Raw genomic sequence first — 14981 nt, 5'->3', positions numbered from 1 at the left:
TATATGCTGAATATACTGTATAAGGAGTCATATACTTTATATAGTGTATAAGGAGTCATATATGCTGTATATACTGTATATGGAGTCACATATGCTGTATAAGGAGTCATATGCTGTATAAACTGTATAAGGAGTCATATATGCTGTATATAGTGTATAAGGAGTCATATATGCTGTATATACTGTATAAGGAATCATATATGCTGTATATAGTGTATAAGGAGTCATATATGCTGTATATAGTGTATAAGGAGTCATATATGCTGTATATACTGTATAAGGAGTCATATGCTGTATATACTGTATAAGGAATCATATATGCTGTATATAATGTATAGGGAGCTAATAGTCATATGCAGTGGTGTGAAAAAGTGTTTGCCCCCTTCCTCATTTCCTGTTTTTTTTCCATGTTTGTCACATTTGGAACATCAAACCAATTTAAACAATAGTCAAGGACAACACAAGTAACACAAAATGCAATTTATAAATGAAGGTGTTTATTATTAAAAGAAAAAAAAAATCCAAACCATCATGGCCCTGTGTGAGAAAGTGATTGCCCCCCCTAATAACTGGTTGGGCCGCCCTTAGCAGCAACAACAACCAAGCCTTTGTAAGGAGTCTTTTACAGCGTTCTGGAGGAATTTTGGCTCGATGGTTTGATGTTCCGAAACACTTAAGTGTGACAAACATGCAAAAAAACAGGAAAAGAGGAAGGGGGCAAACACTTTTTCACACTGTATAAGGAGCTAATAGTAATTTTTCTGCTCTTAAAGGGGTTATCCAGCACTACAAAAACATGACCACTTTCCCCCTACTGTTGTCTCCATTGAAGTAAATGGAGCTTAATTGCAAACTGCACCTGAACTGGAGACAACAGTAGGGGGAAAAGTGGCCATGTTTTTGTAGCACTGGATAACCCCTTTAAAGGGACGGCACCAAAGTCAAGTCGCTCTTAAAGGGATAGTACCAAAGTCATTCTTAAAGAGAAGGTATCAAGGATTAAAGTTTCTCTTACAGGGAAGTCACTGATAAAGGGGGCTCTTTTCAAGCACTATGGGGGAGATTTATCAAGCTGGTGTAAAGTAGAATTGTCTTAGTTGCCCCTAGCAACCAGAATCCACCTTTCATTCCTCACAGATTCTTTGAAAAATGAAAGGTGGAATCTGATTGGTTGCTAGGGGCAACTAAGACAATTCTACTTTACACCCTTTGATAAATCTCCCCCTAACTGTCATATGTACACGGCTAATGTATTTTTACCGATTGCTACTACTCTTAAGCTTCTCCCTCCCCTTCTCCTTACTGTAACTCCCTTCCTCATTTTATTGAAAAGTTAATAAAAGAATAGTATAAAAAAAATCTCCTTCTGGGTATAAACCCACACACCGTATAAGCAGCGTATTTACTGCTGCGATACGCAGCAAACACGCAGCAAACACGCAGCAAAAACGCAGCAGATTATATCTAAATAACTGAACACAGCATCAAATCTGTACCAACAAATCTGCTGCGTATTTGCTGCGTATTTGTTGCGTATCTGCTGTGTATACGGTGTGTGGGTTTGTACCCTCTATGTATTTTCTCCTGGAAATGCACATCTAGTTCTTCTTCTAGCCATCCTGCTTCTTACCTAGCTGGGCCTCAGCATCACAATGTCACTGGTTCCTGGCTCAGTGCTTGATTGTTCTGGGCTGCAGCAGCCCACTGCAATCAAGCACTGATCTCAATGAGACATCAGTAAAGTGTATTCTTTTTTTTTTTTAAAGAAGTGTCCAGAGCAGCAGCGAACTCCTATAGAAAACCTCTCCTGCTGTGGACAGTTCCTGACATGGATAGAGGGGGCAGCAGAGAGCACTGTGTCAGACTGGAGAGACTGCCCCACTTCCTGATAAGTATGGGAAGACTTGAGATTTTTAAATAGAAGTAAATTACAAATCTATACTTTCTGAAACCAGTTGATTTGAAAGAAAAAGATTTTCCCTAATAAAAAAATCCCATATTAAAAGTTTAAATCACCCCCTTTTCCCATTTTATAAATAAATAAAATATTATTGGTTTTGCCGCATGCAGAATCGTCCGAACTATCAAATTATGGCATTCCTGATCTTGTACGGTAAATGTATAAGGAGGGTAAGAGCGCAATTTTAAACACATTGTTTTTTTGTTTTTTTAAAAAAAGGTTTTAACTTTTTAAAAGCCGTCAAATAAAATAAGAGTTATATAACTCGTTGTAATTGTACTGACTTGAGGAACATAGATAACATGTCAGTTTTACCATAGGGTGACACAAACCCCCACCCCCCAATGAAAAAAATGCTTTCTTTTTCAATTTCACACCTCAAATTATTTTTTCCCAGTTTTACAGCATATTTTATGAAATTATTAAGGGCCCTATTACAAAAACAGATATCTGTACTGAAAAGCATTAATCAGCCGACATGCACAATCTGCTGCAGTTGCTCCATGTAACAGGAGTGGTGGCAGCAGATCGCCCCATCTTCTATGGGCTCCCCGGACAATCTATAAATCCTCCAGTGAGCCCCCCCGCAGCCCCCCTCCCCACACTTACCCGCTCGCTGTTGGCACGTGTAATAGCTGAAATGTAAGAGCCAACAGAAACTCACAGCTTCTACACTCAATGCCTGACAACATGTCCCCTATTGGCCAATAGAAGATGGCAGCTCCTTACCATTTTGCCTCACTGACATAAATGAAGATTTCCATAATTCAAGCAATTTTCTTTACCATTATAAGCTGCTGTGAATATCACTGTTAAGAGGTCGGTATCAAAGTCGCTCCTAAAGGGAGGGTATCATGGGCTCTATTTATGCACTAGGGGGGAGATTTATCAAAGGGTGTAAAATTTAGACTGGTGCAAACTGCCCACAGCAACCAATCACAGCTCAGCTTTAATTTTACCAGAGCTGAAAGGTGATTGGCTGTTGTGGGCAGTTTGCACAAGTCTGAATTTTACCCCCTTTGATAAATCTCCCCCTATGTATTTTCTCCTGGAAATGCACATCTAGTTATGTATATAATCTGTATGAAGTAACTATCTGTATCTGTATGTAATATGTAATAGCATAGTATATAATGGCTGTGTACAGTCATGGCCAAAAGTTTTGAGAATGATACAAATATAAATTCTTACAAAGTCTACTGCTTCAGTTTCTAAAATGACAATTTGCATATACTCCAGAATGTTATACAGAATGATCAGCTTATCAGCAATTACTTGCACAGTCAATATTTGCCTAGAAAATGAACTTTATCCCCCAAAACACATTTCACCATCATTGCAGCCCGGCCTTACAAGGAGCAGCTAACATTGTTTCAGTGATCGCTCCAGTAACAGGTGTGGGTGTTGGTGAGGACAGGGCTGGAGATCAATCTGTCATGATTAAGTAAGAATGACACCACTGGCCAGGAGGCTGGTGCTTGGCATCATTGTTTCTCTTCTGTTAACCATGGTTATCTCTAAAGAAACACGTGCAGTCATCATTTCACTGCCCAAAAATGGCCGAACAGGGAAGAGTATCGCAGCTAGAAAGATTGCACCTCAGTCACCAATCTATCGCATCATCAAGAACTTCAAGGAGAGAGGTTCCATTGTTGCCAAAAAGGCTCCAGGGCGCCCAAGAAAGACCAGCAAGCGCCAGGACCGTCTCTTAAAAGTGTGGTCAGCTGCGGGATGGGGCTACCAGCAGTGCAGAGCTTGCTCAGGAATGGCAGCAGGCAGGTGTGAGGGCATCTGCACTGTGCACTGTGAGGCTGCGGAGACTCTTGGAGCAAGGCCTGGTCTCATGGAGGGCAGCAAAGAAGCCACTTCTCTCCAGAAAAACATCAGGGACAGACTGATATTCTGCAAAAGGTCCAGGGAGTGGACTGCTGAGGACTGGGGGAAAGGTCCAGGGAGTGGACTGCTGAGGACTGGGGGAAAGGTCCAGGGAGTGGACGGCTGAGGACTGGGGGAAAGGTCCAGGGAGAGGACTGCTGAGGACTGGGGGAAAGGTCCAGGGAGTGGACTGCTGAAGACTGGGGGAAAGGTCCAGGGAGCGGACTGCTGAGGACTGGGGGAAAGGTCCAGGAAGTGGACTGCTGAGCACTGGGGGAAAGGTCCGGGGAGTGGCCTGCTGAGGACTGGGGGAAAGGTCCGGGGAGTGGACTGCTGAGGACTGGGGGAAAGTCATTGTCTCTGATGAATCCCCTTTCCGATTGTTTGAGACATCTGGAAAACAGCTTATTGGGAGAAGACGAGGTGAGCGCTACCACCAGTCTTGTCTCATGCGAACTGTAACCGGCATCCTGAAACCATTCATGTGTGGGGTTGCTTCTCAGCCAAGGGAATCGGCTCTCACAGTCTTGCCTAAAAACACGGCCAGGAATAAAGAATGGGACCAGAATGTTCTCCAAGAGCAACTTCTCCCAACCATCCAAGAGCAGTTTGGCCACCAACAATGCCTTTTCCAGCATGATGGAGCACCTGGCCATAAAGCAAAGGTGATAACTAAATGGCTCAGGGAACAAAACAGAGAGATTTGGGGTCCATGGCCTGAAAACTCCCTAGATCAGGCATGTCCAAAGTCCGGCCCGCGGGCCATTTGCGGCCCGCGTTCCGAACTTTTACGGCCCCCCCAGGTATCCAGCAGCAACAGATACCTTGCGCCACGCCACTCTAGTGCACAGAAAAGGAAAGCCGAAATCTCGCGATGTCCGAGATTTCGGCTTTCCTTTCCCGTGCACTAGAGCAGTGTTTTTCAACCAGTGTGCCGCGGGCACCGTCCCCCTCACCTACTGGCCCGGACGTGCTCCTCCAATCAGGGGAGACCAGGAGCGTGGTGCGCCATGCACCACGCTCCTGGTCTCCCCTGATTGGAGGAGCACGTCCTGGCCAGTAGGTGAGGGGAACGGCGCCCGCGGCGAGCATCTCAAGGAAGGTGAGCAGGGATGGGGGACAAACAGGAGAGAAGCAGGGGGGAGAGAAACATGGGGATGGGGGATAAGCAGGGGGGAGAAAAACATGGGGATGGGGGAGAAGCAGGGGGGAGAGAAACATGGGGATGGGAGAGAAGCAGGGGGGAGAGAAACATGGGGATGGGGGAGAAGCAGGGGGGAGAGAAATATGAGGATGGGGGAGAAACAGGGGGGAGAGAAACATGAGGATGGGGGAGAAACAGGGGGGAGAGAAACATGGGGATGGGGAGAAGCAGGGGGGAGAGAAACATGGGGATGGGGGAGAAGCAGGGGGGAGAGAAATATGAGGATGGGGGAGAAACAGGGGGGAGAGAAACATGAGGATGGGGGAGAAACAGGGGGGAGAGAAACATGGGGATGGGGAGAAGCAGGGGGGAGAGAAACATGGGGATGGGGAGAAACGGGAGAGAAGCAGGGAGGAGAAAAACATGGGGATGGGGGAGAGAAACAGGGATATCCCTTTTGTGTTTATCGAAACAGGCCCAGGTTTCACAGTTAGTATAAATACATTTAGAATCTATATTATTAACTATATGTATAATATGTCCTGTTTTAGTGTCATTTTGTGCCATTTTGGTTGGTGGTGTGCCCTGGGATTTTTTAAGCATAAAAAGTATGCCGTTTTCAATAAACTTTGGACCATTAAAATGAACGCAAATAAACTTTTTTTTTACAAAGAATGTCAAGCAAAATGGTCGGCCCTCGCACATGTTCACTTCATCAAATTTGGCACTCTTCGAAAAAAGTTTGGACATGCCTGCCCTAGATAGATCCCATTGAGAACTTGTGGTCAATCATCAAGAGACGGGTGGGCAAACAAAAACCAACAAATTCTGACAAAATGCAAGCACTGATTGTACAAGAATGGACGGCTATCAGTCAGGATTTGGTCCAGAAGTTGTATGAGAGCAGCCGGGGAGAATTGCAGAGGTCCTGAAGAAGAAGCCGCAACACTGCAAATATTATAGACTTGCTGCAGTCACTCATCTAGCTGTCAGTATAAGCTTCTGTTACTCAGAATATGATGGAAATTATATTTCTGTATGTGATAAAAACATCTGACAAACACAGAGGGCAGAGGATCATGGGAAATAGAGGATTTGTGTCATTCTCAAGACTTTTGGCCATGACTGTATGTAATAGCTCAGTATATAATGGCCGTGTATGTAATAGCTCAGTATATAATGGCCGTGTATGTAATAGCTCAGTATATAATGGCCGTGTATGTAATAGCTCAGTATATAATGGCCGTGTATGTAATACGTATATAATGGCCGTGTATGTAATATGTATATAATGGCCGTGTATGTAATATGTATATAATGGCCGTGTATGTAATATGTATATAATGGCCGTGTATGTAGTACGTATATAATGGCCGTGTATGTAATATGTATATAATGGCCGTGTATGTAATACGTATATAATGGCCGTGTATGTAATATGTATATAATGGCCGTGTATGTAATATGTATATAATGGCCGTGTATGTAATATGTATATAATGGCCGTGTATGTAGTACGTATATAATGGCCGTGTATGTAATATGTATATAATGGCCGTGTATGTAATATGTATATAATGGCCGTGTATGTAGTATGTATATAATGGCCGTGTATGTAATATGTATATAATGGCCGTGTATGTAATATGTATATAATGGCCGTGTATGTAATACGTATATAATGGCCGTGTATGTAGTATGTATATAATGGCCGTGTATGTAATATGTATATAATGGCCGTGTATGTAATATGTATATAATGGCTGTGTATGTGTTACGTATATAATGGCCGTGTATGTAATATGTATATAATGGCCGTGTATGTAATACGTATATAATGGCCGTGTATGTAGTATGTATATAATGGCCGTGTATGTAATATGTATATAATGGCCGTGTATGTAATACGTATATAATGGCCGTGTATGTAGTATGTATATAATGGCCGTGTATGTAATATGTATATAATGGCCGTGTATGTATATAATGGCTGTGTATGTAATATGTATATAATGGCCGTGTATGTATATAATGGCCGTGTATGTATATAATGGCTGTGTATGTAATATGTATATAATGGCCGTGTATGTATATAATGGCCGTGTATGTAATACGTATATAATGGCCGTGTATGTAATACGTATATAATGGCCGTGTATGTAATATGTATATAATGGCCGTGTATGTATATAATGGCCGTGTATGTATATAATGGCCGTGTATGTAATACGTATATAATGGCCGTGTATGTAATACGTATATAATGGCCGTGTATGTATATAATGGCTGTGTATGTAATATGTATATAATGGCCGTGTATGTAATATGTATATAATGGCCGTGTATGTATATAATGGCCGTGTATGTATATAATGGCCGTGTATGTAATACGTATATAATGGCCGTGTATGTAATACGTATATAATGGCCGTGTATGTATATAATGGCTGTGTATGTAATATGTATATAATGGCCGTGTATGTAATATGTATATAATGGCCGTGTATGTAATACGTATATAATGGCCGTGTATGTATATAATGGCTGTGTATGTAATATGTATATAATGGCCGTGTATGTAATATGTATATAATGGCCGTGTATGTATATAATGGCCGTGTATGTATATAATGGCCGTGTATGTAATACGTATATAATGGCCGTGTATGTAATACGTATATAATGGCCGTGTATGTATATAATGGCTGTGTATGTAATATGTATATAATGGCCGTGTATGTATATAATGGCTGTGTATGTAATATGTATATAATGGCCGTGTATGTATATAATGGCTGTGTATGTAATACGTATATAATGGCCGTGTATGTAATACGTATATAATGGCCGTGTATGTAATACGTATATAATGGCTGTGTATGTAATATGTATATAATGGCCGTGTATGTATATAATGGCTGTGTATGTAATATGTATATAATGGCCGTGTATGTATATAATGGCTGTGTATGTAATACGTATATAATGGCCGTGTATGTAATACGTATATAATGGCCGTGTATGTAATACGTATATAATGGCCGTGTATGTATATAATGGCTGTGTATGTAATATGTATATAATGGCCGTGTATGTATATAATGGCTGTGTATGTAATACGTATATAATGGCCGTGTATGTAATACGTATATAATGGCCGTGTATGTAATACGTATATAATGGCTGTGTATGTAATATGTATATAATGGCCGTGTATGTATATAATGGCTGTGTATGTAATATGTATATAATGGCCGTGTATGTATATAATGGCTGTGTATGTAATACGTATATAATGGCCGTGTATGTAATACGTATATAATGGCCGTGTATGTATATAATGGCTGTGTATGTAATATGTATATAATGGCCGTGTATGTAATACATATATAATGGCCGTGTATGTATATAATGGCCGTGTATGTAATACGTATATAATGGCCGTGTATGTATATAATGGCCGTGTATGTATATAATGGCTGTGTATGTAATACGTATATAATGGCCGTGTATGTGTTATGTATATAATGGCCGTGTATGTATATAATGGCCGTGTATGTATATAATGGCCGTGTATGTAATACGTATATAATGGCCGTGTATGTATATAATGGCCGTGTATGTAATACGTATATAATGGCCGTGTATGTATATAATGGCTGTGTATGTAATATGTATATAATGGCCGTGTATGTAATACGTATATAATGGCCGTGTATGTATATAATGGCCGTGTATGTAATACGTATATAATGGCCGTGTATGTATATAATGGCCGTGTATGTAATACGTATATAATGGCCGTGTATGTATATAATGGCTGTGTATGTAATATGTATATAATGGCTGTGTATGTATATAATGGCTGTGTATGTATATAATGGCTGTGTATGTAATACGTATATAATGGCCGTGTATGTATATAATGGCCGTGTATGTATATAATGGCCGTGTATGTATATAATGGCTGTGTATGTAATATGTATATAATGGCCGTGTATGTAATACGTATATAATGGCTGTGTATGTATATAATGGCTGTGTATGTAATACGTATATAATGGCCGTGTATGTATATAATGGCTGTGTATGTAATATGTATATAATGGCTGTGTATGTAATACGTATATAATGGCCGTGTATGTATATAATGGCTGTGTATGTAATACGTATATAATGGCCGTGTATGTATATAATGGCCGTGTATGTAATATGTATATAATGGCCGTGTATGTAATATGTATATAATGGCCGTGTATGTGTTATGTATATAATGGCCGTGTATGTATATAATGGCCGTGTATGTATATAATGGCCGTGTATGTATATAATGGCTGTGTATGTATATAATGGCTGTGTATGTATATAATGGCCGTGTATGTATATAATGGCCGTGTATGTATATAATGGCCGTGTATGTATAATCTTACCTGATCTCGGCTGTAATTGGCGCTCATGGTGCTTATTCTCCAACACCTCACGCCTGAAGGACACGGGAAAGCTTCCTGAAGATCAAACCCAGCCCGCCGCCAGCTACGTCACAGCCGCGTCACCGCCCTGCTCTCATCTTACTGGTCCGGGTCACCAGTCCCGGGGGCGGAGCCCAAAGCGCGCGCGTCTGACGGAACTGGATGGATGACATTCCAGCGATCAGACGGTGCGGCTGCCGGAAAGACGCATCTCATGCTGGCGGGCTGTCCGTGTGTGGGGGGTAAGCTGGTGACAGCGCGGTATACATGCTACTGGTAATATACATATATGATGTACATATAGATGTTGGTGCAGTATACAGATGTACAGTGCATATATAGGTGCAGTATATAGATGTACAGTGCATATATAGGTGCAGTATACAGATGTACAGTGCATATATAGGTGCAGTATATAGATGTACAGTGCATATATAGGTGCAGTATACAGATGTACAGTGCATATATATATAGGTGCAGTACACAGATGTACAGAGAGGTGTACAGTATATGTATACAGATGTATAGATAGAGGTGTACAGTATATGTATACAGATAGAGGTGTACAGTATATGTATACAGATAGAGGTGTACAGTATATGTATACAGATGTATAGATAGAGGTGTACAGTATATGTATACAGATAGAGGTGTACAGTATATGTATACAGATGTACAGATAGAGGTGTACAGTATATGTATACAGATGTACAGATATCGGTGTACAGTATATGTATACAGATGTACAGATATCGGTGTACAGTATATGTATACAGATGTATAGATAGAGGTGTACAGTATATGTATACAGATAGAGGTGTACAGTATATGTATACAGATGTACAGATATCGGTGTACAGTATATGTATACAGATGTATAGATAGAGGTGTACAGTATATGTATACAGATAGAGGTGTACAGTATATGTATACAGATGTACAGATATCGGTGTACAGTATATGTATACAGATGTATAGATAGAGGTGTACAGTATATGTATACAGATAGAGGTGTACAGTATATGTATACAGATGTACAGATATCGGTGTACAGTATATGTATACAGATGTATAGATAGAGGTGTACAGTATATGTATACAGATGTATAGATAGAGGTGTACAGTATATGTATACAGATGTACAGATAGAGGTGTACAGTATATGTATACAGATGTACAGATATCGGTGTACAGTATATGTATACAGATGTACAGATATCGGTGTACAGTATATGTATACAGATGTACAGATATCGGTGTACAGTATATGTATACAGATGTATAGATAGAGGTGTACAGTATATGTATACAGATAGAGGTGTACAGTATATGTATACAGATGTACAGATATCGGTGTACAGTATATGTATACAGATGTATAGATAGAGGTGTACAGTATATGTATACAGATAGAGGTGTACAGTATATGTATACAGATGTACAGATATCGGTGTACAGTATATGTATACAGATGTATAGATAGAGGTGTACAGTATATGTATACAGATAGAGGTGTACAGTATATGTATACAGATGTACAGATATCGGTGTACAGTATATGTATACAGATGTATAGATAGAGGTGTACAGTATATGTATACAGATAGAGGTGTACAGTATATGTATACAGATGTACAGATATCGGTGTACAGTATATGTATACAGATGTATAGATAGAGGTGTACAGTATATGTATACAGATGTATAGATAGAGGTGTACAGTATATGTATACAGATGTACAGATAGAGGTGTACAGTATATGTATACAGATGTACAGATATCGGTGTACAGTATATGTATACAGATGTACAGATATCGGTGTACAGTATATGTATACAGATGTACAGATATCGGTGTACAGTATATGTATACAGATGTATAGATAGAGGTGTACAGTATATGTATACAGATAGAGGTGTACAGTATATGTATACAGATGTACAGATATCGGTGTACAGTATATGTATACAGATGTACAGATATCGGTGTACAGTATATGTATACAGATGTATAGATAGAGGTGTACAGTATATGTATACAGATGTATAGATAGAGGTGTACAGTATATGTATACAGATGTACAGATAGAGGTGTACAGTATATGTATACAGATGTACAGGATACCCTAGAGTGCACTGTATATATGTATACATAAAGATGTGTCTATAGATTACAGTCTGTGTATACAGTATACAGCTGTCCAGACTATGACCCTATGTGTGACACGCGGTTGTACATACTGGAGGGCACAGTCATTGCTTTATCTGGATCTGGGCTATTGTTTCCTATCACGTCTCTTTTCTTCTTCAGTTTTGCAGCACTTCTATCTATCTAAGTGTCCAGAATAGAAGGTAACAATGAACATAGGATTTTTTGTTTTTAGTTCCAGTTTTGCTGATTAGTTTAGTTCTTTTCCAGATGTCTGTGAAGCAGCTGAAGGAATCCTTTGTGACGGACCTGAATGGGACCAGCATCTGGGAGATCTCCTTAGGGTTGGTGCTCACGCCTCTCTGCATCCTTTTCAGGGGTCTTGCACTTATTTCCCTTCATCAGACGTTTGGTGACCGGGTTCATTCGTGGCCGTGCTGTCTGTTGCTGGACTTTGTTGTGTTAGTTGTTCCGCAGATTTTGTCGTGCACTGTCCTCTCGGATCACCTGTGTCTCGTGGTGGGGTTGGTCTCGCTCATGTGCACCTTGGGGTGTTATGTGATATACAACAACAGGATTTCTTACAAGGATACATCTCTTCTAAATGTCTGCCAGTCCTTCTTAAACAAACAGATTGAGGACCGGAACATTCCATCGGTTACAACGTTTCGTGTTTTCATTAATTTGCTTACAGCCATTTCCATTTTAGCTGTGGATTTCTCTATCTTTCCAAGGCGTTACGCCAAAACGGAGACCTATGGTACAGGCGTGATGGATCTTGGGGTGGGATGTTTTACTTTCGCCAATGCCCTTATTTCTCCAGAAGCCAGATCACAAAATAAAGGAAGAGATGCCACATTTTATGCAGTGAAGAAACAACTTTTTGCGGTGTGGCCATTAGTTTTTCTTGGCCTTGGCCGACTCATCAGCGTGAGGGCAGTAGATTATCACCTACATGTATCAGAGTATGGGCTGCATTGGAATTTCTTTTTTACCTTGGCGATAGTCCGGGTGGTTTCATCACTTCTGCTGGCTTTACTTCCACAACAGAGAATCTGGATTGTGGCTGCCAGCATCATTGTTGGGTATCAAATAGTTCTGGAAACAACCAATTTAAAGTCTTTTATCTTGTATGGTGGTAATAATGATGGCACAAGACATGGTTTCCTCAATGCAAACAGAGAAGGAATATTCTCTGCCATTGGTTATGTTGGTATTTATATGATTGGAGTTCAGATTGGGTCGTACCTTTTGAAGAAGAGGCAATGCGTAATGGAATGGATAAGGTTCCTGCTGAAGCTCACACTCTTTGCCATCATCCTCTTCATTGCTATGATTACAGCTCACATCTATGTGGAACCCATATCTCGGAGAATAGCTAACCTACCGTTTTGTATGTGGACCATTGGGCAGAGTATGATATGGCTTTGTGAGATATTGTTATGTGATCTGATTCTGGTGTTTGTTCAGTATGTTACACCTGGAAGCCACGTGCCCAGCACATGGATTATGTATAAGGATTGTCATCAAAAACCCCGTCCACCTCTGAAGACCATACATTTCTGTCTCATTGAAGCCATCAATAGGAATCAGCTGCTATTCTTCTTGCACTCAAACATTATGACTGGTATAGTAAACCTCACCATTGACACTATTCAGAGGGACGCCTTATCTGCTCTCATTATACTACTTATTTATATGTTTGGAAACTGCTTTATTTCCTATATTTTACATGTAAATAATATTACTATTAAATGGTGGTGACCACTCAGCAGTGACATCCAGCTGTGCCCTGGGGACTTTGCTTTCTCTATAAGATGCTGATTCAGAAATGTGACAGTTTTTTTTTTTTTTTTTAAATACATTTTCCACAAAAATTATAACATTTCCATGTTGACAGTTGTTGAGCTCAACACATCAAACATCAGACTAAATAGACTGAAGAGAGGAGAAATAGAACAATAAGTTTGGGAAACTTGAATAAACAAATTACAGGTTCCTATCAAGAGAGATCAGCTGAATAAATTACAATGCTGGTACTGTGCGTTATAAGCTGAAATTGACGAAACCAAACTTATGTATAACCGGATAAGAGAAAGGGGTGGGGTGCCCGTGTGTCTCTTGTGCTCCTGCAATGACTGCTCTTCTAATGACATGTAAGTTACAATGGTGGGTCACAAGTGCTCAGTTAAGGTACCAGGTCGTTTGGTTAAAGGTTTGTCTTACTTGCTCTTGGATTCTTACAGGTAGTGTCACAATGAAACTTTCCCAGACCAAGAAACAGCTTTCCACCCTGTGCTTCTGCCCAGTCCATCCGAAAAATGAATAAGAGTTTCTCAAGAAATAGTTTTTGTGACGCCAGTTGCTTGCAAAATCACCTTAAAGCGACTCTGTAACCACTTTCCCCCCTCCCCAACTACTTATACCATTTTCAGCAAATTGGCTCTACCCATAAAGGTGATAGGGAACTTTTTCCAAACAAGAAGCAAGGCCTTTGAAGTCCATTCTTCTAGTATTTTTGTGGACATTGGTCGAGTTTTCGTTTGTGTGAAAAAAGAATTTTACTTGTGGAGATGTTGTGCCTAAGAGGCGGGTCCCAGAGCCTTCGTGCCCAGGTGAAGCGCCGCCTCTGTGGTCTGCGTCTCCCCCTCCTCTCGGTCCGCCCTTTGTCCGCCCTCACTCCTGAAGTTGTTATTGCGCCTGCGCCATGCGTCGAAACTACTGGCGCAGTTTCCGTGACATCAGGGGTCAGCGCAGCTTCGTTGCGCGTCGTCTACGCCTATTGTGGGCGACGGCTTCTGCGTGGCCCGTCTCCAATGTGTTTGTAATCCGCCTCCCATGTCAGTCCTGTTCCACCACGCCCCCCGCTTACGCTGTTTACGTCCCTTCTAGCTTCGGTGGCGCAGCGCATGCGCAGTTGAGCGCCGTAGCGGACGTATCCCGTGCAGGCACGGGATACGCGCGCTACGGTGTTCTACTGCGCATGCGCTGCGCCACCGAAGCTAGAAGGGACAGCGTAAGCGGGGGGCATGGTGGAACAGGACTGACATGGGAGGCGGATTACAAACACATTGGAGGCGGGCCACGCAGAAGCGTGTCGCCAACACTAGGCATGGACGCCGCGCAGCGTGACCCGCAAAGAGGCTGCGCTGACCCCTGACGTCACGGAAACGGCGCCAGGGGTTTCGACGCACAGCGCAGGCGCAATAACAACTTCAGGAGTGAGGGCGGAACGAGAGGAGGGGGAGACACAGACCGGGACCACAGAGGCGGCGCTTCACCTGGGCACAAAGGGCTCTTAGACACAACATCTCCACAAGTAAAATTCTTTTTTCACACGAACGGAAACTCGACCAGCGTCCACAAAAATACTAGAAGAATGGA

General features: G+C 41.3%; 2 protein-coding genes across 4 annotated transcripts in view; one reads left to right on the top strand and one right to left on the bottom strand.

Annotated features, from left to right (window-relative positions):
* Positions 1–9467, bottom strand: part of MYO19 (myosin XIX) — a 171523-nt gene extending 162056 nt beyond the window's left edge. For both annotated transcript variants that reach the window (XM_069945889.1, XM_069945890.1), the window contains exon 1: positions 9410–9467. In XM_069945889.1, the coding sequence (XP_069801990.1) occupies positions 9410–9436 (27 nt within the window). In that variant the 5' untranslated portion in view covers positions 9437–9467. The remainder of the gene's footprint in view (positions 1–9409) is intronic.
* A 125-nt stretch (positions 9468–9592) lies between these two features.
* On the top strand, positions 9593–13375 carry PIGW (phosphatidylinositol glycan anchor biosynthesis class W). Of its 2 annotated transcripts, none has more exons than XM_069945408.1 (2): positions 9593–9690; positions 11868–13375. In XM_069945408.1, the coding sequence occupies exon 2, from the start codon at positions 11868–11870 to the stop codon at positions 13359–13361; it is 1494 nt and encodes a 497-aa protein (XP_069801509.1). In that variant the 5' UTR covers positions 9593–9690; the 3' UTR covers positions 13362–13375. The 2 variants fall into 2 exon arrangements, with proteins under 2 accessions (XP_069801509.1, XP_069801506.1); XM_069945405.1 differs by having other exon boundaries at positions 9600–9724.
* The last annotated feature ends 1606 nt before the right edge of the window (positions 13376–14981 follow it).

The sequence above is a fragment of the Dendropsophus ebraccatus genome, chromosome 11 (assembly GCF_027789765.1).
Source record: "Dendropsophus ebraccatus isolate aDenEbr1 chromosome 11, aDenEbr1.pat, whole genome shotgun sequence".
Classification (NCBI taxonomy): domain Eukaryota; kingdom Metazoa; phylum Chordata; class Amphibia; order Anura; family Hylidae; genus Dendropsophus; species Dendropsophus ebraccatus.
This window is presented reverse-complemented; position numbering and strand designations above follow the sequence as displayed.